This window comes from Buteo buteo, chromosome 8 (genome assembly GCF_964188355.1).
Source record: "Buteo buteo chromosome 8, bButBut1.hap1.1, whole genome shotgun sequence".
Classification (NCBI taxonomy): domain Eukaryota; kingdom Metazoa; phylum Chordata; class Aves; order Accipitriformes; family Accipitridae; genus Buteo; species Buteo buteo.
In genome coordinates this window covers 44,689,074-44,716,843 of record NC_134178.1, presented here as the reverse complement: position 1 = coordinate 44,716,843, position 27,770 = coordinate 44,689,074, and the positions used below count along the sequence as shown (strand labels likewise).

Genomic DNA, 27,770 nt, shown 5'->3' with positions numbered 1-27,770 from the left:
TGTAGTGAATTTACTCTACCTTCTTCCTACTATCTTCCTCCTCACCGTGGAACAGTGACGCCACGTGAAAATGGACTGCAGAGGAAGCTCTCTACTGCTACTGTGGTGATTTACTACATTTACAACTCAGATCAGGTCTAGTACAAAGGATCTATCCTTGTGTATTACTATGGCAAAGAGGAACTAGATATTGCCCCAACAGAAGGCAGTGCTTTATTCTGAGAAAGGGCAAGGATATAACTGAAGTATCAGTTCCTACCAACTATGACTAACTGATGAAATCCTCTTTTTGCATCTTGGATTTCTTTCCTAATCCTAGCAACTGTTCTTTTCAATGCTGACATATGCAAGTGAAATTTATGAAGGTGAGACTTCTCTAACACAGTGTAATCCATGCTTTAATTCTCATCTCCCAAAGAATTTGGGCCAATATCAGAGAGAATCTCCATCACAGAAATCAAATTAATCCTATGTATTAGGGGATCTGCTGGTCACCTAAAGAAATGAAAGAACACTAATTCAAATCTTGGCCTCCCTGTTTTCATCCCTGCCTTCCTTTAAAGAATTCCACTGGACTGATTGTTTCTAAAGTTTCAGTCCTCCCTCAGTTTCTGTGGTTCAGGTACTTTCTCTCCAAACAGGTGGAGAAAAAGATAAATATTTCTCAGGTTTAAAAACCCACAAAACTAAAACTCTTTCCTAGTGAAACTCTAAGATCGCCAGGCTCAGAAAGAGGACTTGAAACCGTCAAAAGTGTTTCCTTATATCATGGGAGAAAATTAAGCAAAGCTGAATTACGAATAGCTTATAATTTGGCCAAGTTACAATGTTCTAGAAATAAAACCAGATTTATATGCTCCAGAAAGTCTTCTTGCCTATTACTAGCTCCAGAGATCTTCTGTACAGAGCAAGCTATAATCTATCACTGTTTCTTCATGTTGTCTAAACTGGATTTCGACAAACCATTTACAAAGACTAAGCATGCTGGTTTGATTGATGACCCCTGCAATTGCTTTTCCTTGCTTTAAGTAGTAGCATATGCCCAACTGTTGAGCTTTCAGCCATTAACCATCCATATATTTCCATAGAAAGATGTAGCTCACCTATTAATTTCTATTTGAAGCAGGCCTGTGTAGCATATTTAGTGATTTCATGGATTTTACATCTACCTGCACAAATTCGTATATTGACTGCCTTTCATTCAGTACTTTATACTGATGTATATGAAGGTAATACTTTTCCCTGTATGCAGTCCCATAAATAGTCTTCTAAAAGGCTGTATGGTGAACGTCCTCTGGATGTACACCACTTACTTGTTGGCACTATTTGTCAATGTGAAAAGTTATATCACTCAATTACAATTCACAAATTGACTTATTCAACTACATTTATACAGAAGAATCTGAGTAAATATGGCCTTACCTCATTGATTAAGAACTGGAGCTGCAGAACTGCAGCACCACTTTCATGTTGGCAGTAGCAATCAACACCAGGCCTGCCCAATCTGTTGCCATCAAAGTCAAGGATTCTAAGATTTCTGTTATCACACAAAGTAGAGAGGAAAAAAAAAAGAACTACCAATTAAACTCTAATTAACCTTTAATTAACCTCAATTTTTCTTGCTTTCTGTAAAACAAAAGAATTCATGCTGACTTTCCACTGTTCTAATTAAAGTACCAACATCATCAGGTTGAAACATGTGCAATTTTGAGTGATCTGTTCTTGCCTGGTCTTTTTGCCTGTGAAATAAAGTACACGAATTAACACAAAAATTCAGCAGGATGCATCTTAAATTTCTTTTTACACAGTATTGATTCATTTAACACACAAATGTATCAGATTTTTGTACTTAAGACATCATAAAATTAATAATTTAGGACTAAGGTCAGTAACATGGTTCTGTAGCAGGCTTTCCTTTTTAAATCTGAGAAAATACTTTTTAGAGTGAGTCATTTCACACTTACGTAAAGGCTCACATATAACTATTGCTCACTATCTCATCAACAGAAGTACAATGCAGTGCCATGCAGAGTTACCCAAGTCTAGCTCCCTAGTCCAATATTGTAGCAATACCTTGTTGTCCGGATATATCATGAATGTAGTTTTCTATTTGTTCTCTTTGGGTCTTTCTCTCTGCATGCTCAATTGCCATCTCTCTAACTTAGATGATGGCCTTTCCCATCTAAGTCAGAGACTTCAACAAGAAACTGCTGTTCCAGAAAATTACCAAAGATAAAAAGTAAAACAAAAGAAGAGAGGAATATGAAATATATTAGTAACAACCATGTTGTTTGAAACAGGCAAAACACCTTCATATGTATTCAAAACATCCAAGATTATGGTCAGAAACACAAAGCCCTATCTACTTGTTATATATGATCATAAAAGCATATTGTAAAATCCTGAACAAAAATGCCAACTGTCCACCTCTACTGCAGGCAATTGTCAGAATCTTTACTTCCCCTTTCACAGTTGAAGAGACCTGCAGTAAACTATTCTAAAATTGGCCTCAGGGAAGTAAAGTCCATAGATTAGTAAATTTGAGGGTTAAAACTTAACACTATAAAGTAATTGCTTTTCCAATTGTTAAACAAGCAATTTAATGGAGATGACTGACCTTGACAGACCAGAGGTCTACTCCTGATTTTGCCAAATGGTCTACTGGATAACCACAGGGGAAAAAAAGCTATCTTTTCTTCCCTTGCCTTCACTTCCCTATTTGTAAGCTGGAGACAGTGTTTCACAAAAGAATACAGTATCTCCTTTGACAGTGATCTCAGTGTACTGGTATCTACAAAGGAAAAGCTGTGGTTAAAATATCATAACTAAATTATACGACAGCAAGGTAGAGAAAAAAAACCTAAATAACTCTATTTGCCACTTGTTCCCAAACCGTAGTCCTGAATGCAATCATAACTGCTAAAATAATAAGAAACTGTGCATCATTTAAACAGCCTATTTAAAATGGACAATAAAGCTATACGGTAGCCTAGGATAATTTTTAAGGGTTGACGGTAATCCTCTGGTCCATTTTGAATGACAGCTCTATGGCACTCTTTTTTTTTTTTAACATGCTGTTCCCCCCTACTTGTTGTAAGGTGAAAGGAAGCAAGACTAGCACCAAAACCAACCAACCAACCCACCCACCAGGGATTCCAAACTGAATGGCAGTTTTAACAGATGAATGCTTTCCCTTTCACCTGAGCTTTATATTCAGTATAAATACATGGCATTAGCTAATGATTGTCCTTCATGAAAATTACACTAGCATTGCCCTGATTAAGCAGCTGTCACCCTTCCGCATCAGTATCATGCTAAGTTAGTTTTCTAGGAAACATCCTAACGAAGTACATGATTTAATTCAGCATATGCCAAACAAACAAAGCACTCTCCAATAATTCACATTTATTTGCATAAGTGTTCACCCTGAAATACTTCACAAATTACTAAAATAAGAGAGAAATTGTGCCGTCTGCTTCAGTCTGGCCAATTGCCCTGAAGTAAGGGCTGATGCTTAAATAGCAGCATTATCACTAACTGATGGTGGTTTTCAAACATCCTGAGAGCTGCAGTGAGGTCCTTCCAGCAGAAGGAGCTGAAGAGATATGATGACTTGGCACATGTTCTTGGCATTTCAACCCATCTTCGGCAATTTCTGTGCTTTGCTGCCAAGCATAGAGGAGTATGACCTTACCTCATCGAAACTTTTCATACCAGTGTACTCTACCAGGACATACAGCAGAAGTAGCTATAGTACAGGCATTGGACTGAACTTATTCTTTTACTTTTTCCTTTTTATTAAATAATGACTCTGCTATCAGGGAGAGTGGAATATCTCTGAAGATATTAAAAGGGCGGACTAATACAGATATATCTGAATACCTCAAAGTAGACATCATGGGTTTCAAGGATAAAAGCCAGTCACTATCTTCTCTCTCTTATCAGTATGTTGGATCTCCCAGGGGCCTTCACAGACATGCCAGATTATCCTAATTTATACATAAAAGGGAAAAAGATGAAAACTAAGTCTGGATGTCTGTTGGGATCTAGAGTGAAACAAGTAGAATCAGAATTATGCGCATCAAGCAGTGCAACTGTGACAGTAAGAACATTCTAACAGAAAAACGTTCTTTCTGAAAACAACATTTAATCCTGATTTTAAGATCTGTATGTGTGAAATAGGATATTTTGCTCTGTATTCACTTGCAACAGTTTTTCATAGAGTATTTTGACATCCTGTTATTCCAAAGCTTTCACTATTTAAAAAAAAAATAATTAAAAAAGATAAAATCAGTTGTTAGGGTGCCTAATTTTAAGTACTTGAATTTGGCTTCCAAAATACAGACTTCCATGACAGCATAATACAATATTAGCAAATAACTTACACTCTCATGTCTTAGGCCATTCCATCACAAGTTGAAGAAAATTTCCATTTCCCAATATTGCAAGCTGATTCAGATTTTTCCTCCAAATCCTTTTGGTCACTTGTATAATGACCATTTAGCATATATCTGATATTCTCATGCCATATCCATACTCACGGTATCTTGAATGCCCAATACCAGAGCACGTGCATATGTGGATACGTTTTACTGGAAACCAAAGTTGCCAGTGAATGATTACATACATAGGAGAGGTATCAATGGGCAAAGCTTCTCATAAGCATGATCTATGACCAAACTCTCCACAGCATCCCACAACTTTCTTACGACATGACTCATTTTTACTGTATGATACATACAAATCTGATGTCTCTCTTCTCAAAGGTTAGTACTAATGGAATCCAAAGACTTGAAAGTCTTCTGTGTTCACTGAGAACCAAAAGTGCAAATACTTTAGAACTGACTCCTGGAGTTGAGACCAGTGTTACCTGCAGCAGGTATCTAACTTCTTAGGACCAGAAGGTCCAGCGGTAAGACACGTTTTTCTTCATCAAGATGGGTGATTCTTTAGTAGTGACAGATTAAATCTTTTTGCAATAACAAGGACTGCAGTCTGATTCGTTCCTCCTGGCAAGGCAGAGGAACTGAAGGCATCGTATCTTAGAGGACCTCCTGCCAAGGCATGCCAAGCAGCTAACAGATACCCCGTCAAGTAAAAACTGTTAAAATTACAGATGGCCCCTTTTTCAAAACCAGAACTCTTCCATAGAAGAAAATGACACCAAGCTATGTAAATAAGCAACTCTAACGTTTTTCGACTACTTAACTAACTTCTTCCATGACTAAAAGAAATCTATGTAAAGAAACAAACACTAAAGTAAGGGATTATAATCATTAAGCAGAAACCATGGTCTCACATCCACCGTTTTATTGAGACACACACAGAAATGGGCAATCCCCATTTCTAGCCAGCCTCTCCTTCAAAATATTTGGGAATTGTGGGGTACTGCAGAAGTAGCACTGCTGCTTGAAGGAGTCCTGTCATCTGATCTGCACTGACTGATAGATGTTTGAGTAGGAATATGCAGCACCCTAAGAGCAGATGCTTGTGGGCTGGTGTTACTCCATTATATAAACCAACTGTAAAACTGATTTAGTGTGTAACTGGAATATAGGACAGCTTTTTCTTGCAGAAGACCTATTCCACTGAGTTGAGTAATTTATCAGTTAAAAAAGCACCAATGTATTTAACTAATAGAATGGTAGAAGAATTCAACCACACTAACTAAACCAACCAGAAGGTTAGTCAGTTGTATCTGGTCACAGGATGGATTTTGTCAAATGATAACAATTATGAAAACATCATCTTTATCACCTAAATTCTGAACTTAGCTACCTTCACTTCTTGGAATACATAGTTTTACAGTTCCTTCGTGGAAATTCTGTGAATCTTACATACATTAATTTTCTGTCTACTAAAGAGAGTGCATATTCTGGTACAAATAAATGCCACAGTCCTAGATTTTGTACTTCAAATAGGCTTCAAACTGAGTTTTTCTCTCTTTCCATGAGATATTCTATCTTTGTGATTTCTGAAGTATATTGCTCCAGTATTTAGTTATCCTGATTATTAAGAATGCCATGCTGTATGTAGAAATAATAGATTTAGCTTCAGTTTCAAGCCTTTGGATCTCATTATTCCTTCCTGTGCTAAATTAAATAACTTTCTATTAGCAGAAATTTCCTTCTTTGAAACTGTGATCAAGCTGTATCTTAACTAACTTCTGCATAAACAAAACCAAAATACCCTGAGCTCCTTTATTTTCATGTCACACAGCAATTTTGTTAGCTCTTGAATCGTTCTTATGATTTTTTTATACATGTTCTAGAACATATGCTCAACTTCTTTCAAGTATCAAAAACAGAGCTACACATCACTTTGGTAATGGCTTCTTTAGCACAATGTAAAAACATATATGGCATTTTATTATTCCTTAAATTCACTATAGTTTAATACATGTGTACGTGACACCTCTTAATTACCTTAACAAATGGGGAAATCATACTGTTTATGGTTTTTGAGACTTCTCCATTGCTTTTCAAAAAGTAAGCACACCCCTACCATGCTTCATGCTGTTACCTACGTGTAGCTGAGCACACTAAATTCCTTAGAAAGGACATGCAACCTAATCCTAGCTTTATGGCCTTCTATTTGCTGTGGATTCACTGGACACTGCCTCGTTAAACAGTAACTCTTAGTGGTTTTTGTTTTAAACATAGAAGGATTTAGTTTTACAATGAGGTTCATTATGTCTTGAGTTCATTCAGCTGTTTACATAAAGAGCTCTTATTTTTTTTCCCCTCCGCTATGAAAAGGTGAACTACTGCTGCACTTGGCTACTCTCTTAGGATGCGAAACATGATGTGTTTTATAAATACAGACAAACTTTTTTGGCACCAATAAGCATGAGCTTTTGGTCTACAATGACCTTTGCCTTGTTTATTTTTCTTGGCATAGATCTCTCTGTTCATGCACACAAATTATGTAAGAGTTAATCTCAGGAACAGTTAAATATTATTATGATATATACAGGCTGAAAAATTTGCTTTTGGCAACTTTAATTTCTTCCAGGTTAAAGCACCTATAGATAACTTGTATTTAATGGCAAGTCTACATTATATAGACTACAGTTGGATAGCTGAATGAATGCTAAGAAAAATATGACCATTTATTCAAGTAAAATGGAAATTCACATCAACACTATTCACAATTTTTTGATTCCTATGAATTTAGAAACTATTTTACTTCCCAAAATATCTGCAGATACCACAAGGATTACCAACACTCATATGGCTATATATTTTCATCTCTTTGTGAGACTGCCTTCCAAGATCTTTGTCATTTGGGGAATCATCTGTTCCAGAAACAGAATACAAATACAATCACCATGTGATTGAACTCAATCAACCCTAAACCTGAAATAGCAAATTGTGAAAAGCAGATACTCAGAGGTAATGACTCTAGCAATGTTTTGCAAATAGCATGTAGGTGAATAATTTCATATTCCATTTGTGGAATATCAATAATTTTCAATTTCCTTTTGCGTACACATGAATATATACACACACATATATAATAATTAACAGAAACCACCGAGCTCTAAAGTCACCTCCAAAAAAGGAGCCATTTAGCTACTAGTCTGTAAAGCTCCACATTGCCAGGCAGTCACCCTGAAAGATCTGTTATTTTCAGGTTGTTGTACTTGCAATAGTAACAAACAACATGAAGAGTTTGCATTTACAGTGGGCTTCCTCTCTTTTTTGGGTAGTCATAAACCTCAGCAAGCTCACTGACACATAGAGACAAAAAGGCAACAATGTGACAAGAAAGGCACAGAGTGAAACCCAAAATCTGAAGAAGTGAGTGAAGAGTGTATTGGTTGTATTCACAGGGGCTGTTTCACAGAAATTTACAAATACGGACACAAATCTAGTCAAAGGCAGAACAAATATGGAAATTGAAGAAAAAGTTTGTAAAGTTTGTTTACAAACTTGTGCTTGTTTACAAACACATCTAGTAAAAAGCTACAAAGAGAATAAGCTGGGACAGAGTACTCTTGTCCTAATGTACACTGGAGGTTATGGAAAACTAAACTGAGCCACAAATGAGAGGGCTGTGTATTCTGGAACATCCTAAAGCCAGAAAGTCACTTTAATGTAGCCAAGAGCCTGCACAACAACATATAGAGATAGAGATAAAAAAAAAGGTAAAAACTGCATTTTATTCAATTTACTGCCTTTTAAGAGGACTATGCAAATACCATTTGCTGGCCATCTGTATGCATTGGGCACAGATGGTAGTCTAACATACTCTCTCTTACAAAAGAAACCAAGCAGGTAGCTTTAACTCAGCCATTTTTAATTTCTTTTTTCTCAGCCTGCAGATATTAATATTTAACACAGTATTTGCTCCATGTATATCTGTACACCCAGAACACACAGTACACATGCAGGTTACTGCATGTACAGTCACTGATGACAAATGCAACCATCTACAATGATTTTATACTAAAACTCACTGCATTTAAAAGTTAAGTGTGAGCGTTGTGTTAGTATTTGTGTTATCCCTGCTCATACGCTCTACCACTGAATTTGTTGATAATAGGTTTAGAGAAGGTTTTAGGAACTTTTGTTTGTGCTCTTCAAGCAAAAAATGGAAGACTATGTATATAAACTCTACAGAAGATCAAATGTAAGATTTCTTTTATTTTCCTACAGCAGAGACTTTTTTAAGTGGTCGTTGAATTTTTAGCACTTTGTAACAGTGATCACAAGGTGCTGATTTTCTTCATAGCTGCCAGTGACAACAGAAGATAGCATGAAAAGTGATCATGTATTAAGACTTTTTAAAAAAGGTCAAAAGACCTGTCGAACTATATGTATCTAAAAATAAAAAGACAATTTTCCCAAATACTAATTCCACTTGTATAACTTTTCCATAGCAACTACAACTAAAATACTATGTAACACCTTCATCCATATCATGACAGAGCTTGAGAATACACACTGCACTTTCTCTTTTAAACAGAGAGAGCAATTAGCCATTACTGGTAATCTTTAAAACAAGACTGCATGTTTTCCCAAATGCTACTTCCAGCCCCAACAACTGGAGCAGGAGTAAGGTGATGAAGGTCCTATGGCAAATGCTGTAGTCTGTAGGAGATGAGAACAGATGATTAAATAATGTTCCCTCTTACCTGAAAATGTTTCACTATCTATTTTGGCTAACACAGATAGCAGGAAGAAAAACTTCTTTGTCCAGTGGTGCTAGAACAATTATCAGCTGCCCTGATTACTTCTGGCTAATTCTTCATGCCAGGTACTTGACAGCAATGAGTCACACACAACTATAGTTATGTGCTTCATGAGCAATTACAGAGTTTTAAGATGAGCTGTGCTGTGCACACTGTTGCCTTACTCCATTTGGTCAAAGCAGAAGCAATCAGGAGCACATCTATGGCCACTTAACATGGGCCATTTTGTGCTCAGTCCTTCAATAACTATGTCCTGGATTTTACTCTTATCAGGTGCTAAGATCCCCCCAAACCTACTTTGCTTAGGCTTATCAACAAATCAACATAGAACTGAAAGAATGAAAAACTTCTACTGAAACAGTGAGATAATTCCATACTTCTCCGAAAAATTAAGAGCATCTTAACAACAAGGCATTCAAAAGGAAGTCCTTCAAGCACAAAATAAATGCTTTCTATAATCAACCTGTTCTCTTTTGAAGTTAAATTCACAATTACATGCAGACCCTAATAAATCAACCTGCTAAACCCCCCAAAATTCCCAGAATTAATTTGAAGAAATTTAGTCCCTGAAAATCTCCAGACCGCTAGCTATCAAGACAGATAATTGGTTATGAAACTGAGGTGATTGTCCAGTAACAGATCATTAGTAGAGTTTGTATTCTGATTCGCATATTTACTATAAGAACTCAACTTTGTCAATCAAATTAAATAATCATTCTGTTACATTTTCTGATTATACTGGAATAAGCAGCAAGGTATACTGTGCAAATATAATATAACCCTGAGGCACTGAAGTAGAAGTGGACTGATGATGCCCAGTGATTATACATTTTCAGTCTTACTCAGTAACATGGCAGAAATTTTCCATGCATAGCGTCACAGAACACTTTTGTTTAACTGAGAGATCCAAGTATAATTATGTATATCTAATATACAGGTAACTAATGCACTGAGAAAGACAGCACCTGATCCTGACTCAGGCTTTGTAAGTAGTAAGTGGTTTAGAGGTTCATTTGCTTGATCGTTTGAACATTTCCATTGTTCCAAGGAATGTGCTCTATAACATCAATATACCAAAAGAAATACTCACTTTAAAACACTTTTAATTCAGACATTTCGGTGTTTATCCAAGTGCAAGAGAATACAGATGCTGAGATCATACTGCACATTCTTTTCAGGCAGAACAGTGCTGCCTAAAATATTAAATAATTTTATTACTTAACAGGAAACTGCTCATAGTTTGTTAGTCAGTTTACAAGCAATTCCTCAAATTCATCAGCTGCATCAGCTCTATTATCATCTGTTTAGTATTGGATGGTTCCAGGAGGTCTCTGGTACAACACAGAAAATACTTCACATTCAAAAACTTATTAAAAGGAGTTTCAATATGTTAAATTAGGCAATAATTTCATTCCTGCCCCAGAAAAACAGACAAATGACATTTCTATAAATTACAGTTAAGCTATATTAAAACTCAGCACTTTTGTACATCAATATACTTAATTCTGACACTTAATAAAGATGTTAATCTAGAATTTCATTTGTTAAGCAAGAACAGACATGTAAAACACACAGGAACTGACATACTAACAATAGAAGTCAAACTGGCAATGAAGCTACTCAAGTTTGAATAAATGAAATTTAAAAAAAGAATTTAATTGAATGAAATTTAATTTGGAGTTTGACAAAATGTCAATGAACTGTCTGGTGGTTGTTTTTTCTTAGGTTTAGTTCAATATTAGTGATACTATAAACGCGCCTATGTTAAAAGGCATTCCAAACATCAGACAGTCAACCTTAAATAGTTTTACCTTCTGTTATTGTAAAACTCATGCTTTTTAAGGAAAGTTTTCACTAACAAATTACTTGGAAGAGGCATCACTTTTTTCCTAGCACAAGATACAAGTTAAACGTTACCTACATTTCATCACTCTTATAATCCTCCTGAGCCACATAATTATTCTATCAGATTTTGAAATAAAGTACACTATATACCACAGTTAATCAGCCCTTCTATTCAAGTTACATGAAATAGGTAACGAGCAGCTGGCTAAAATGTATTTCAGGAAGTCCTTTTGGTGTAAATTAGTATGAACTATGATTTTGCCACTTTAAACACACACTTGTACACTTGGCTCATATCTGATGCCAGCTGTATTAAGCCTTTATGTTTTATTTGAATTAAAATTTATAATCACATTAGTTAACATGGCTTAAAACATGAGTAAAGGTTTGAAAGCATAGTTGGTGAATACTGAGTAACATCCAAAGAGAATTTACATTTTAAGAAAAGACTGACTACTTCTGGGAATAAAACAGCATGTAGCAGAAATCTCTCAGGATCCCAGTTTTTCCATGCCAATTACTGAAACTCTGCATGTCTCAGTGAAGCAGGACACTGTTTCAGAACTTACCATACTAATACAGTATTATTTCAGAATAACCCTATTCTAGATCTTGTTGGACAAAAATCAAAAGGGATCAAAACTACTTTTACACTTCCTTGGCAATCCAAATTAAAAAGACTGAGAGCTCTGCCCCCCTCCAAGGGATTATTCTTTGCAGAATTGGAGAGAACCGAAACACTGCCATCGCTGAAGCATAGCTCTCGTGCTGAGGCTCTGCCAGGTAACTGACAGCAAGATGGTGCTAGTGGGGGTGGTGGCTTCCAATCATCCAAATCCCTCTCTACAGAATGAAGAGAGCCAGCAGAGACTGTTGAGGCTGGATGACTATCAATCCAGCCCTGTAGTACCACTGCTATCGTCTTTGGCAAGATCTACAGGTTTCGTTATCTACTTCAGGAAGCAGATCTGCAGTAACAGCTGCAGATCCAGCATAGCACAATATGAAACACCACCAGGGCCCTGGTCTCTACTCAAGTCAAGGAGAAAAATGCCTTAAGCCCATCTAATTTGTGTTTCTGCAGTGTGATGTGAGGGAGGAAGCCTGCAGGGAAACAAACTGGGCAGAGGAAGCAAGACATGGTGTAGGCCATCCATACTGCCTACTGGAGAAGTCTCCGTGTTAATTATTACACTAGGTTTCATCTAGGAAAAGACAGGTTTTACAGTCTAAAACGGAATCCTAAGAGCAATCTACCATACATGTAGCATGAGCAAAAGAGAAGAGAAACCTGGAGCAAAACGGGGAGAAATTCAGCTTGACAGTATACACACACATCAATTGTGTGAGCTTTTCCCCACATTGATTTTCAGAAGTTGGAGATATTACTTGCATAGCCATATTGAAGGTTTAGTATATAAACTGTAGGTAGAATGAGGAAGGGTGACCACTGACTAGTTAAAGCCTTTGACTCTCACTAATGTGGAAGTCAAAACAGAAATCTTCTTTGGGAGGTTAAACATGGAGATGTACTTTGAGCTGTCATTTTGTTAAACCGTAAAAACATTACCGAACATTCAGTACCATAAAGGCTGTATCTATTCTATTCCATCCCACAAACAATAATCACAAAAATCACATCTCTTTAATCCTATACTGTCTGCAAGACTTGAAAAGCAGATTAAAATATAAAAAGCACCTCTGCACAGACACTGTTTCTGATTTGCTTTTTTACTAATGCAAATTTACTAAACTAAATGGGAAAAATACATTTTATTTTTCCTAGCACTGTTGTTTCAAATTCAGCATAAAAACTAGCATCTAGATTAATTTTAAGGTAGATAAAAGAATATAAATACGAAAGGCTGATACGAAGCAAAGTCTAGGGGAAGAGAGAGATTTATCTCCATTTCACTTCAATGCTCATAAGCATCACATTACTTAGAATTTCTGTCTAGGAAAACATTGGGGTGATTCTGAATTTCGAAATTGGACTGCTCTCTTTCAACTGTCACCCTCTGCCCTGTGGCTTAATTTACCAAAAAGAGCAGGAGATTTCCCATACTTGAAGCTCAAGAGTCTAACAGCTTTCGAAAGGAATATGTCTTTATTAGAGAAGCCTTTGTGAGACAGGACCACAATATATTTGCTAAATCAGCTCAAAAAACTTAATCAGACTGGAAAAGATGAGCACACACAAACACACACACTGGGACAGAGAGAAATGTTTAAAAGAGGGGGGGAAATATGAACATGGCACACAAAGAAGGATATAGCTGATCAGTGTTTGCAAGAGGCAAAAAAATGAGATAATTCCTACCAGGAAGTCACTGACTCAGCATAGGACAATCAAAACTTTGTAATGAAAAAAAATATTTAAAAATTAAGGAATGGCAGTGGAACAAAAAGTTTACTTCCCGATACACTTCAGACAAAAAAGGAATAAAACCCAAACCCCTAAACAAAAATAAACTCCCCAGTTCTCTTCAATACTGACTTCTCATATTGTGATTTTCATACCCTGGAAGCACTTGGAATCTTCAAAGACTAGGTAAACAGATTCAGAGTTTAGGTTTGCACAAGGAAATGCCAGTATCTGTATACATAAAGCAGGAGCTGTACAAGAAGGCCATCTGAGAATACTGATGTATTAGAACAAGCATTGACAAGATGTACTCACAGCTACTGACAATGCTTGGAGGCTTTCTTGTCCAAATTTGCTGATGGATCTGTCTTAAAGATGAGATATACTCACAACCTAATATGTGATAAAAATGTAAGGCCATGGCTTGGATGAAGTTACATAGTTTACATATTTTACATCATAACATTAATTTATAGCATTAAGAACTGAACTGATTAGTAAGTAAATGGAAAAAGAAGAAATGCCTCTGAAAGGAATGATGTCGAAGTGATTATGTTTAAAGGCAAATGTTTATTCTTACTGGGTGTCCCTGCTCCTCTCTCCCAAAGACAGGTATCAGAACTTGAAACTGGTAGGTGTCTACAGCAGCTACTTTCCTGCAAGTTAAGCTATGATTATGTAGAATATGTACGTTCAATATCTATACTCATTTTTCCACAAGAACATGAAAACCTCACAAGAAGTCCTCTGCAGTTGTATCCCACAGTGAAACATTCTTTTCTAGATTTGGATTTGCCAATCAGTTCAGCTCAATATGCATAAAAGAGGTTAATTCCTAAACCAGACCTTTGCTATCCAACTCAGTGCCCCATTTTTCTTGTGGCTTGATTTCAATTTTGTTTGTTTTAAAACAATCAGCTGTTGGAAGGAGCCCTAGCTCTAGCCTGTAAACAAACATTTCCCATGCCAATGCTGTCAAGAGTAAGAGAACTGTAAATTCACCACACCAAAGCTTTTCCTGGAACTAAGATCTGCATTTCCCTGACTACAAAGAGTTAGACAACATTGGTTGCTCAACATGATTTCTATGATCCCATAACAAAATTACGATTTTGGGGGTTTTTCAATTAAGGCCTGCACACCAAAGCAGATTTTAAATCCAGTTCACGAAGACATTTATATTTCCCACAGCCTATTCTAATCTTCAGCATGCATATTCATTGCACACTAATCATCTGACAGACTTATTAATGGTACTGTAAAATGATAGTATCAAAATTAAGTGGTCCCTCTGACATCAAAAAAGAATATATTCAACAATATTTATCAAATAGCAATTAAAGTCTCTGAATGGTTTATCTACCTAATAACTCAAATATACACTATAGATTTCATACATTTTTATTTTGCAAATCAGTAAATGTTAAAGTCTCAAAATTTAAAGTTGAGCTTACTGTAGACAATAAAAGAAGTTGTCTACCAGCTTTAGGAGGATTAATTTTTGCACCAGCAATCCACAGCACGTTAGAATCCAGGGTTACAAGCAAGCTATTCTTTTCCTTTACTACCTCATGACAATAAATACTTGTAATTTTCTTTCATTTCTTCTGAATTACAACTCTGTAATGAGGGTACATAGAATCTACCTGCTGACTCCAACTACTACAGTGGTTTTGTTTGATCTGGAAAGTACGAGCACTTCTTCTGTTCATTGAATATACATATTGCACATTATGTCTCTGCTATATTTGTTAATGAACAGGATCCAGAAATAGAAGTGTGGTAAGAAATTAATTACAATGCTATATTTCGTATTTCCTCTATTCTGGCTATTCTGCCCCATTAGTACTATAGTCTATGGTGCCTGAAAGAGGAAAATAGCTTTTGATACTTAGAGATTCATGGGGAAAGGTTGTTGTTGTTCCTTGTGGTTTTGGGAAGGGATTGGTTTTAAGTAATACAAGTAATAGCCTACATTTCTGTCAACTTCAAGATATTCATGCTCACGGATGACCAATGCATTATGCATCCTGCTTTACCCAACAGTCCAGACAATGATACCAGCTTTAATGCACTCTACTGCAATGTTTTTAAAATGCTGCTTCCTGTAACAGACATTAGCTTTGGATACAAAATACTCAGATGCTGGCCATATTTTTCCCACAATGATATCCCCAGCAATACTGTTTCTCTAGCACAATCCAGGTGCCACAGATCCTGGTTTCATGGCTCTGCAGCCTGGTGAAGACAAGAAATTCTTCAAATGAAGGAAACTGTGAAGAGCAAAGGTATACTGTAACTGTTTACTGGCAATGGCCTGGTAGAAATACAGGTGGCAAAGCATAAATCAGGGCAGCTTGTCCTTTGTTTTAAGCCTTGTCTGTGTCAAATATGACAAATTCCAAGCTCTGCATCAAGGTGCTTTGCATATCAGTGTCCTGCATTAATTTAGGTATGTTTTGACTTTTTTTTTTTGCAAGACAGATTATGAAACCTGAACCAGATTCGTACTTAATTTGCCAAGCTTCTCTTACTTTTCCTAGCACTGAATTTATTTCAGATCACTGTATAACATATCATGTTATTGTAATAAAAGGTACGAGTAGTCAATTATTAATTGTCTAACCAAAGCTCTTACTATAACATCCTTTCATTATTAGCTATCTTCTTTTTCCAGCTCCAATTTTACAAATCACACTAGAATTGCTGGATTAGCATTAAAACAAACTGTAAGAAGAAAAAAAAAACTGGACAAAGTACTAAAAAAAAAAAGATTACTCTGGCTGATATTAAATTTTTAGAACTAAAATTCTCTGACAGTTAATGGAGAAAAAGCAAATTTTCTTGATTGTTGCATGAAAATATCTAGCCTGATCTATTGTATTACCTCAATGAATGCAGTAGTGTTTGTTTAGAAGAAACCTATTTTCCAGAGAGGCAATAAAGTTTAAGATTTCAAGAAATGAAGACCCTATGACTTTCCTTGGTGATTCATTTCAAAGACTAACTACACATATTGCTAAAAATATTAAGGCAATTTGTCAGACTTTAATTTCAAGCCACTAATACATTTTTCTGTTAGCTTAGAAAACCTTTTAAGTAGCCATTTTATTCCTGTGAAAGGACATGGACAAAGCAAGCAGTAAAACTATCATTCAGTCTTCTTTTTAATAAACTACTTCAGACTGAAATCCTCAAGTCTCTCATTATAACATACTTCTTCCAGCCAAATCATTTCTGTATCTCTCCTGTAAATCTATCAAGGTTTCTACAGTTGTCTTTCACATTCACAAAACAAAAAGACAAGGCAAGCAGAAGAGACAGAAATCAGTGAAAGCTTCCCTAATAAGCATTGCCTTCTGGTTACATGGCCATTACCTAGATATCACACTGGTAATTTGTATCTCCACTATAAGCAATACCTCAACCACCAGTGCAGAATTAAACTAGTAATGTAGCAGTCAACTGTTAAACTTCAGTACCACTAACATAGACTCCTGTTGGTAAGGCAATTAACCAATTCTCTAAATAATAATTAGAATATAATAAATAATTACATTAAGGTACAGAATCATAAATGGAGAGGTATATCATGTATTCACTTCAAGAAAACAAGCTTCTTCATGGGAAATAAATTTATTAATTCTATCTTTATCTAAATTAGCAACTGCTTCACAAGAAGACAGCCTTGCCTCTGAAGATGAAATAATCTGCTGGCCCTTTCCTGCAGCCACTCAAAGGAGATCTCCAATATTGCCATCATTAAGTCCAGGGGCACTGAGTATGCCCTAGATCAGAAAAAGTAAATACAAACTCTTTCTCTTCGCACTTTCTTTTCAGGTAAAGACTGGACTGAGCTATGATGTGGTGTGGCAGGTATGAAGGCTTCAGTATGTAAACCACAGCTGCTGCTACTCACAAAGTACTGCGGCTTCTGGGATGGTTTGGGCTGCCACCTATAATCAGACTTGTGTGCTTCCTAACCAGGAAGGCTGCCAGAAAAGTAGTGGTCTGTAGGTAGTTGGTATAATCAAAGTCTCTGCTATTGTGCAGCAGGGAGAAAGAGACTGCCAGATAAATTTTTAGGACAATTTGGGAACATTTCTGTCCAAGTAACAGATTTCTCCACGTTAATTATTTTGCTGTCTCTTCCTCCTCTCCCCTGCCCTGGCTTCTAAAACAACATGGGATTTAAAAGACAGGTAGAGCTTTCTCAACCACAGACTACTCTTGTGCACTCTGTGGCTCAAAATAGCAGTTATCTCAGCTATCGGACCTCTATCATATTCAAAACTGGTCTTCTAACTAGAGAAGAATCCCAGTATCATCTCCAGACTGAAGGTAACAAAAACCATTTACCCAGTCCTAAGGCAGGTTCTCAGAGTATGTTCATTAGCTATAGAATTACTCTATTAGCTACAGATTTCTACTAAATTGTTTGATGGCATCATTCAAGGTGTTGTATTCAACCTACAAAGCTTGGCTAATCTGAAAACTCACTAGTGAAAATAGTTTTAGCCTTATAGTGTAGTCTAGCACCAAGAAGTAGTTGAGGAATGTTTTCCTCAACTCTAGTAGTACCTCTCATTTTGAGGGTTAATCTTTATGTAGTTCATGAATAAGACTGTGGTTTAAAGTTCCCTTTTTTCTCCTTATTACTGAGAAAGAAACAGAGAAAACCCACAATCATTATTATATCACTAGAGAACTAAGTAAAAATCCTTTTGTTTCAAAGAAAGCACCTAAACCTTTAAAAATGAACATTTTGCTATAAGCTAAAAAGTAAGTACCTCCCAAGCACAACAGCATGATTTTTCAAGAAGTGAGACGTTAGTAATCATTAACAACTGTGATTGATTTTTCATTAGACAGAGTTCTCACCTAGTGCTGCTAATTCCCTGGCTTTCACTAACAAATCAAGATAACAAAAATTAACAGAGAAATGATTTCTTGGGCTTCAGACAAAATGCTTTTGATTCTCTAACTATATAAGCTGCACTATTAAAAAAAAATCTGAGGAAAATTTCAGGTGAACAAAAAATAACACAGATCATGTCAGATAAGCAACAGCATACAAGATCTGCCTGATATTTTGAAATTATGAGTATTTTCTGTAGTCCTAATTATCATCACCCCTCATATAGCATGAAAGCACATATGTATGCTGCAAATTAATGTCATTTGATTGTTGACCAGCACAAACACAGCATTCAGAAGAGACTGAAAAATATATTTCATAGTATGCATTTCAACTGGCTGCTTTTTTCTTGGGGGGGGGGGGGGGGGGGGGCATGGCGATCAAAAAATATCACTTTTAGAGTAAAACACTCTTAACCCAATAACTAGTCCTTGTAATAACTTATGGAAAAGTACATTTGAAATGACACAGGTAGGAAAGCTTGTCACCTCACCCTTAAATGAGTTCTCCAAGCTCTGATGTCTGATCAAGAATCTCTTCCAGGTGTTCATACTAAAGAGATCACTGAAGCAGAAATAGAGACGATCTGTGAAGACTCTGCTTGGTGACAAATACTGCTAGATTAAGAGATTAATTTGTTTAAAAGTCTGAAACTGTAGGGAACTCAAGACAAGCCTGAAGACAATTTTGTAATCATGAAAGGTAAGGAAGAGCAGGAGTTCTTCTGATCCTTCAGGCCACATCTACCTTAAGCAAGAAGATAAGGGAACAGAAGGAGATAGCCACTGAGCAGGAAGAGAAGACCTATTAATTTATGCAAAGCTACCCCAAGACTGCAGAAAATAAAGGCTTACATTTGTGGAAAGCACAAAGCACCGCTTCAGATGTTTCCCCAGAGCGGAGGGAGAGAACGCAACACAGCCTTGTCTTTGTTCTTCCTGCAAATTTCCCATCCTGAACACAGGAGAAGCACTGCCCCGTGGCCCCACCATGATCACACATGACAGCAGAACAGCCTACTCCTTTCCTCCCAAGCGGGTGATCCCCAGAGCAACCCGAGGGCTCAGAATTGCTGCCATTAGCTCTTCTTAGGGCACAAAGCAAAACAAGGGAAATGAAGAAAACTCAGACCCGTTGGGAGTGATGTAGCTCCAAACACAAGTTAACAAGAAGCAGCCTCCACACTGTATACCTGCAAAGTGCCACATCAATGCTACACAGTCCCTCTTTGGCACCACAGAAGATCTCCTCTTTGACACCCACCAGAGCCACCTGTGCACCAAGCTCCTGGGAATGCTGTCTCCCACCCCCTACTCTTCCCCCCTCAAGCTGGAAACCCCCTGGCTGAGAGGACTCAGAGGCATACCAGGGACACAACCTTCCCCCCAGGTATCCAGCCAGACAGCAAAGAAGGTAGATGGAACCACCCCGAAGTAAATGGAAGACCTCTCTCTCAGCTGTCCAATACAACCATTTACCAGAACACAACCAAGCAAGCAAAAGCAATGCCATCTGTTATATCTGCTGGCTCAGGAATAAAAAAGATGTCTCTTAGACATCACTGGTGCAACAGAATCGAAAGAGCAAGCAAACTAGAGCATTCTGCTGAGGAAGATAAGCTGACCAACCAAAGGGCTGTGGCATTGTTGCTTTACTCCAAGAGACCTCTGCTGAACTGTGCTCCCACAGTGCTCTAAAATTTGAGCTGCATAGTTTGGGGACAGTACAGTTCCAAGTACTGCAAGTCTGTGTGCACTTTGCCTCCCAGTGCAGCTAGATAACCTATCACTACAACCTATTGCTGTGTTGCTCAGTCAGTACTTTCCCCCTGAAACTATAGAAGAGAAGCAAAAGATATCTTTGTGACAAGGAACCTCCTCCGAATTCTGACCTGCAGATGCAGGCGAAATCCTCGCGAGCCTATTTCTCTTGAACCTGTACGAGGTCTCGGCACATTTTGCACACTGAATAAAAGCCGTCATTAATGGAAGTGATACGGGGAACAGAACTTGCCTGCACTGTTGTCGGTAAATTTGTCAACGATTAACGTGCTCCCATAGGAGGAAGACCATGCTATGCCCATGCTATACCTGTTGGCTGGATATACTTAATCTCACACATTACGTGCGTCTATACCTATGGGGGACTCCACACCTACTGGTATCCAGAACACATATGGGATGACTTAAAAATTCGTTATTTCTGTGATTTGGGATCTGGAAAAAACTTGGGGGGAAGCATATGGGATATTTTTTATATTTTCAGTTATGTTATACAATAAGTCTTTTCAACAGTTATTTTTGTTGTCACATGATATTTGTATGGTATTGCACTATTCCCATGATTAATAAGCTATTTTTAAAAATGTAGCAGCTATATAGTAATTTATTATTTTTGGTTGGCTTTAATAAAAAGTGATGCAGTAAAGCTCTGCAGACAGCTGTACATAATTCCATTACTACAATATTTGGGATATACAAACATGCATAAAAGCATGCTATACATTGTTAACACACTATTTTGATATCTTTGTTTTATTTCATAGACTCAGAAAGAATCAGATTGACTAAATATACTTCTCCGCAAAGAACACCTCAGATGGAAATACTGGTTTTTAATAATATATAAAAAAACCCCACAACTTTCTGACCTCCATAGTTTGAGGTTTTGTTTTCAACTGGCTGAGTTTTTTCCAGAAAGCTATCTTCTACCCTTCACAAATTATGTATCTGGAGGTAAAACAAGAGATTTCATCAAATTCTACAGATAAATATTTAACTTGAATTGTCCTTATATACATATAGCTTTCAATCTATCAAACCATCTTATTCTATATGCAGAACACTATTGGTCATTGGAACTTACATATATACATACACATATAAATACAATACATACATATAAATAACATACATAAGTGTATGTATAATGTGTATATGTTAGAACCTCCAATTTTCAGTGACAAATGATTTGTGGCCAGATTCCTATGAAAGTGAACTCTCATTCACTTTGAGGCATCTGTGAGGTAACCAAAACCAGTAGAACAAGGTCTGACACATGAAAACTGTACACAGTATGTTACAAACAATGCAGTAAAACCAGCAATATTTTGAAAATTCAAGACTATTTTACTAAAAGATATGTAAATCTATAAAAGGAAAATACAGTGGTTTATTGCTACGTATCACTTGTGATCTTTTATAGTTCAGTCTACAGTAATAATTTATAAGTTAATTAGTTATAAATTTTACATGGTTGCTACTATTGCTATTTGTACTTTAAAATGTGGGTTATGTTATAATTTATATAATCACAAAATATTCATGTGGTTCTATAACTGAATAAATACTACTTATTAAAAGAGCAAAGGCTGTAATTTATCTTTCACTATCAACTTATAATTCCTTTTTACTTCAGAGTTTCAGTAAAATAGTTCACTATGTTTATTTCTTCAGAATGAAAAAGTGGTAATTAAACAGAAGTTATTCTTACACTGTGTGAAAACTCCCATGGAACCCTAAATGGGAAGTGGAAAGACTGCAGTAGAGAGAGGAGGAAAACAGAGTATTCAGACATTTGCAGCCCACAGAACAAAGTAAAGTAACCTAATCAGAGAAGCAACAGGAAATAGTCTAGTTTCACTTCAGGCCTAGCCTCCATAAAGACATTAGCCCTACTAACTACAAAATAGTCAATCTGTACTATCTTTCCACAGCTCTAGGCTAAAGTCTGAGAGAATTCTGCTGATCATGATCCATTCTTCACCCAGCTCCAAAAATCATGTACTAATGTATATGAAAGGGTTATCTTTCCAGAAGTGTTAAAAGTGATATATGTAAACATAAACTGATTTTTTGAAAATATTTAAAATCCATAAGCTACACAGGTATCTTTGAGTGTTAATGGAAAATATCTTTCACTTCATCCTATTCAAGGACATTAGTGTCCAGTCTGGACATCAGTCTCCAATCTGAAGAATGCAGCACTGATAAAATAATTATACAATACTTCCTTTCTTTAGGAGGCACATATCAAAAATTTCCATTTAACTGTGAAAGGTATCACACCCAGACCACCCTTCATTTCTCCTCGCCATTGCTTGTACCACAGCACCTGCATGCTCCATTCTTCGGCCATGAGCCCACACACTTCTGCCAAAATTAGAGCCCTCGCTGCGTGCTCCCCACTTTCTAGTCCTGCTCTGCCTATGTAAGAGGCTCATCCTGTTCTGTCAGACATGCTGTCATGCACCTTGACTCCCTATATACGTCACATGTAAACAGAGCTGACAAGCTGAGACCTCATACGCTAACTTGCTCCTCCAAAACAGGTAGTGAACCCTAGACCCTACACCTCCCCATTTCATTTTGTCATGGATTGCCGTTCAGAAGATGTTTCTTCCACAGTTCTAGAAGACAAAACTAAAAGCCACCCACCCTGGAAAAAAATCTCCAGGTAAGCAAACCAAACTCAACTTGTTCACTGCTGCATTTGGCACATAGACAATGTTTGTTCAACAAGTGAAGACACTGCCTCAGTCACAGTGAAATAATTCTTTTGTAGAGGACAAATGAAGACCATGGAACATTTAAAGCTTCCAAAGAGCTTAAGTGAGGCTGCATGATGCATAGTACTTGTATAGGCAATCTCCAGAGACACAAAGTTTACTTTGAAAAATGTCAATGTCACTCCCAATGATTGCAGAAACTGTAGAAATCCCTACAATGTTCTTTCACAATTTGTGTCTCACCTGATCCACCCTGCAGTAAGTTTTCAGCACTACTTCTCCACTCTTCAGATGCAGTAGTCACTGGATTTTTCAGAGACCACTTTTAAAGCTTTAGAGACTCAGTATTTAACAAGCAGAATCCGTATTACAAAACTGACTCTATAGTGCTGATATGGTCACCTACCATTATGAACTACAAACTCCGTAATGGGTGGGGAAACCAATAATGTAAATCCTGGTAAAACTGGACTGCACAAACTACTGACAAAATACGAGAAGCTTCCTTAAAAAAGCAAGCCAAAAATCAGAAAGATTAGGGATAACATGAAAGTAGACTGCTGCACTCTATGTAGTCAGTGTGTGTACATTTGCCTGAACCAGTTAAAAGCAGTGTGACCAGAATGCTGACCAAAAGTACCTAGAAAAGAAGATAGGAGTATGTTTCAACCTGGAGAACCATCAGGGAAAAACAATACGCGGTTTATGAAATTCTATTTCTGAACTACTGAACCTCCATATCAGACTGATATGTACATGTATGTTGCTAGCATACAGATGAATTTTACAGTGAAAATCCTTCCATTTATATCCTTGACTTTGGAAACAAGATGGAAGTACAAAGAGAAGACACTAGAAAATCCTAAAGGAGCACAAAAGAAGTCAAAGACTTCTAAGGATGCATCCACAGATGCACAACAGTTCATTTATCAGAATCTAGCAAACATTGTCTATTCATCTTTTTTTTTTCCCTCTTGCAACATGTGCAGATAGAAACTAACCTGAAGCAGTAACCATGAAAAACTAAACTGTGCAGATAGCCTGGAGAAAACAGACAAAATAAATATTGCCTTGGTTCTGGTTTTCAGATCCCACCCCGTAAACTAACACAAGCTTTGAAGGAAGGTGATATCACTTTATATCTCCTTAATCCCTTTTCAATTGCTGCCAAATCCTTGGAACAAAAACAAAAAAACCCTGGGATTACATATATATACCTGTACCTATATCTATACATACACAAATATACACACTTAAATAAATATATAAACATATATACATGTAAATTCAGCTGACAGAATATGACTGCTGTACTGGAAATCTGTACTTTTCCTAAACCTTATGTTATTCATATTATTTGGTTCAGCACTCAGAATTGGCCTCTTGAACTCAGTGAAATAAAACAGAAGCAACAATTTCTGCAGAAATCCCAGCTCAGCTTGCAGCTCAAAGGACAATATTTACTGAGCCACCTCTAATAACAACCTCGCTCTAAGTCAGCGGCCTTTTGCTCAACCACTTTCTCTTTTTAGCAGTCAGCATGACCTTTGGTCACAAGAGGAACCAGATCAATAGTATCAACATGAACTAATCCTTCCCGAAGCATTTTTTCTTTTCTGTCCTTTGCTAAGCCAAGAAAGCAAGAATTGCCCCAACTCTCAAATTATGAGCCTAAGATGATACACCTCAAGTTATGTGCCTAGACAATTTTAAAAGTAATTTGATTTTTTAGAGCTGAGCAAGCTCAGTTTCCTTTGCCTACTGATCTAAGAATTTCTGTTGTCAGAAACTGTGTGTACTCAGTTTTTGCAGCAATAATCATTTATAGAGCAAATCTCTAAGTGACACACTGTTACAACTTTCACAGTTTGTAAAATTAAAAACCTGAACGTATGTATGGTAACAGGAATCCAAATTTCCTGAATTTAATCCTAATCCACATTTATTATTTGGTCATCCTACTGATGCACACAGCGAAAACACATCAAATTCTTTACAAGTAAAATGTCTAAAAGTTAGCAAAATAGAATGATTTTTTTTTTTTTAAACTTGGAAAGCAAAGATATTACGAACAATGCTGACTATACTGATGCTAGACCTAAGTTTCTCACGTCTAACTGCATATACCATTCATGTTGGAGAGGAAATGCATTAAAGTACGTATCAGTTAATGTATTAAGGTAGTAAAACCACGCACATAAAGTAAGATTTTTATTATAAATGACTACACAGAATAGAAAAGTAGTACATTTATATGCAGGTTGTAGGGGAATATATTTTATGTAGTTTTTCAAATTGTATGCAGCCAAGATTTATACAAAAAAAAAAAAAGGTACAACTCAGAGAAAACAGATTAAGAGACTTGAAAAAGTCACCTAGTCATCCTCTTATCCTGCACTGGTATAACTGATGTCCAAAAATCATTAATTGGAATTTTTTTACTTCCTCAAAAAAAAATATCTAAGTTCCTGCTACTTATTTTCTTTGGAGATCTGTCCACTTTCCATTTTTTCTCCATTTGAAGCAGTAAAGTAATAAAGGAACTATTCAACAGCAGCAGTTTCATTTGCTAGACTTTCAAGGTTCTGGAAACTTACAAAGAATCTTCCTTTTCCATGTTACCACCTTTTTTTCTCCAACAGTAACAGTTACCCGTTTTGTCCCACTAATACTGCAGCATCCCACTTGTCTGGTGCACGTTAGCATTGGTGAGAGTATCTGCTGTGTACTCACCACAGTGATGTGAATATCTGAATCTAAGTGGAAACGTTGTCTATAGACCCATTTCTGTTGCTGGTGTGCCAAAGAAATCAACATTACAACACTACTGTAGGCAGACATTTTAAGCCCCAACAATCTTACCTTTGAGACAGGGTAATTAAGCTTTGTCAACAAAGATAAGGACTGTGAAGCGTAAGGAAATTATAAGAACAAGTCAAAGGAAGAAAGAAGATAAGAATTTAGGCCTTCTTGATTTCTAGTTTATTAAGGAAAGCAGCAGAGGGCAGACTGTTCTACAGAGTTTGGGATTCCTGAAATGTTGTGTTTTGAAAGCTCATTCTAATAATATCAGAGTTAACCTAAATAGATGAAACAAACTAATAAAATCTATGCATTTTTCCCCTAGAAAGAGCAGCAATTAAGGAAAAGACAAACTCTGCATGAGCTTTTTAAGAAGCCTGCCAAAATTCTGCTCATTTTCATTCCTCAGCTATTTAATAATTCACGCAGTACATTGCAGTCAAAACGCCCATTTGCCATTTCTGCATTTGTATAAAGCATTAGTCAGTGTTTTTTAATCATGCTACCTACCTTTGGAACCGTCCTTGCCCTTTCTCATTTTGCTACTTTGAGGAGAAAGACCAGTGATAACAATTTCATGCCTTGAAAAGAAACATGCAGTGCTGCCTATGTATTTTGTAAAACTGAGAATATCCTTTTTAAATTTCATCCACATACCTTTCCAAAACGATGATTTATCCTCACACTCCAGTGAGGTGAAACTACGTCTAAATATCTCTGCTAGTTCTATCCTGCTATTGTTTCCATTTGAATGTTTTTTTCCTCCTTTTTCCCTCTCATTTTTTCAGGGTATGACTTTCAATAAGCAGGTATCTCAACGTTAAGGACATCATAATAGAATATTATAACAGGTTGCCTTTTACACATCTATCTGTACATTTTGAAATGAAAAATGCAGAAGTTTGAATTTATGATGGTTTTGCATGGAACAGATTGGAGGATACACAAGCACATGATGCCATATGTCATATCCTTACAAAATTAATATTCAAGGATGCTTGAGTCAAGAATGTTCATTTATATACAAGCCTTGGTAGTGCCTTCCCCTTAGCTCCTGGACAAGGTGGTCCATGCAGGAGCTGTGCTACCAGGCCTTCTTGGAGTATGCCTCAAAGTACACAAAAACTTAGTGGATCAGCCATTTTTTCTTCCCTTTTTTTTTTTTCCTTCAAGGAGTTAAAGAAAGAAGAGATCCAGCAACTAGATTATACAGAGTCAGCAGATTTAACTGGCAATATCAGGACTTTGAAGACCTCATACGATTTCTTACTAAAACCACTGAAATTACACTAGTGCAACGTCCTGGCCAGAAATTTCAGAAACTGTGAGGGGGAGTAATACTTCCCTCTCAGTGGGGGTGGCAAGGTGGGGAAGTGGAAATCAAAGAGTTTTAAGCAAACAAATGTCTATTGAATTAAGATGACAAATAAAACAGGAAAAGAACTCAGGGATACCTGAATAATTAAGGTTACCACTCTCCCAAAATAATGCTGCCACAAGTCTGGGTCAGAGTTTCTTTTACAGCTGTGGGTGACTACTGATGTAAGTCACTACTGTTTTGCTTCTCTGCATAAACCCTCACCTCATTCCCTCTGCTGGCTTCATAGGGTGTAACTGCTGGGGAGATCACACTGGGTCATGACAGGTATACAAGTAAAACTTAGCAGCCTCCCTTGCTCCCTAGTGGGTATGAGGCTACTATCCAGATGCTGGTCTGAATGCGAGCCGATTGCTTCACTCTTTAACAGATGTCACCGATGCCCTTCTTGTCTCCTCTTTTAACATGTCCAAATGTCAGCCAGAAGATACTGCTAGTTAAGTCTACCCAGATAGAAAACTGTAGTAACTCTCCAAGTTTTTCTGGACTGCAAGTAGACCAAACAGATGCTACATCCATGACTTGGAAGCCATGTAGTAGCATTACAGTAACAGCAGGCTTGCGCTAACAGCAAGCAGTACTCTGAAAAGAAATGCAAAAAAAACCCAAACCCCACCAGTGTATTCTTTGCAACATTTGAACACAGGAGAATAACTATGATAGAGGCAAGCAACAAATAATATTCATAAACCACCCAGCTTATCCCAAACATAATCCATCAGCTAACTTTAATGGTGTTAAGGATCCTGTGGAAAAAAT

General features: G+C 36.9%; 1 protein-coding gene across 2 annotated transcripts in view; it reads right to left on the bottom strand.

Annotated features, from left to right (window-relative positions):
- The window catches only part of STXBP5L (syntaxin binding protein 5L), a 189,144-nt gene that overhangs the window by 118,177 nt on the left and 43,197 nt on the right, over positions 1–27,770 (bottom strand). For both annotated transcript variants that reach the window (XM_075034404.1, XM_075034405.1), the window contains exon 3: positions 1,423–1,504. In XM_075034404.1, coding sequence (XP_074890505.1) covers positions 1,423–1,504 — 82 coding nt within the window. The remainder of the gene's footprint in view (positions 1–1,422; positions 1,505–27,770) is intronic.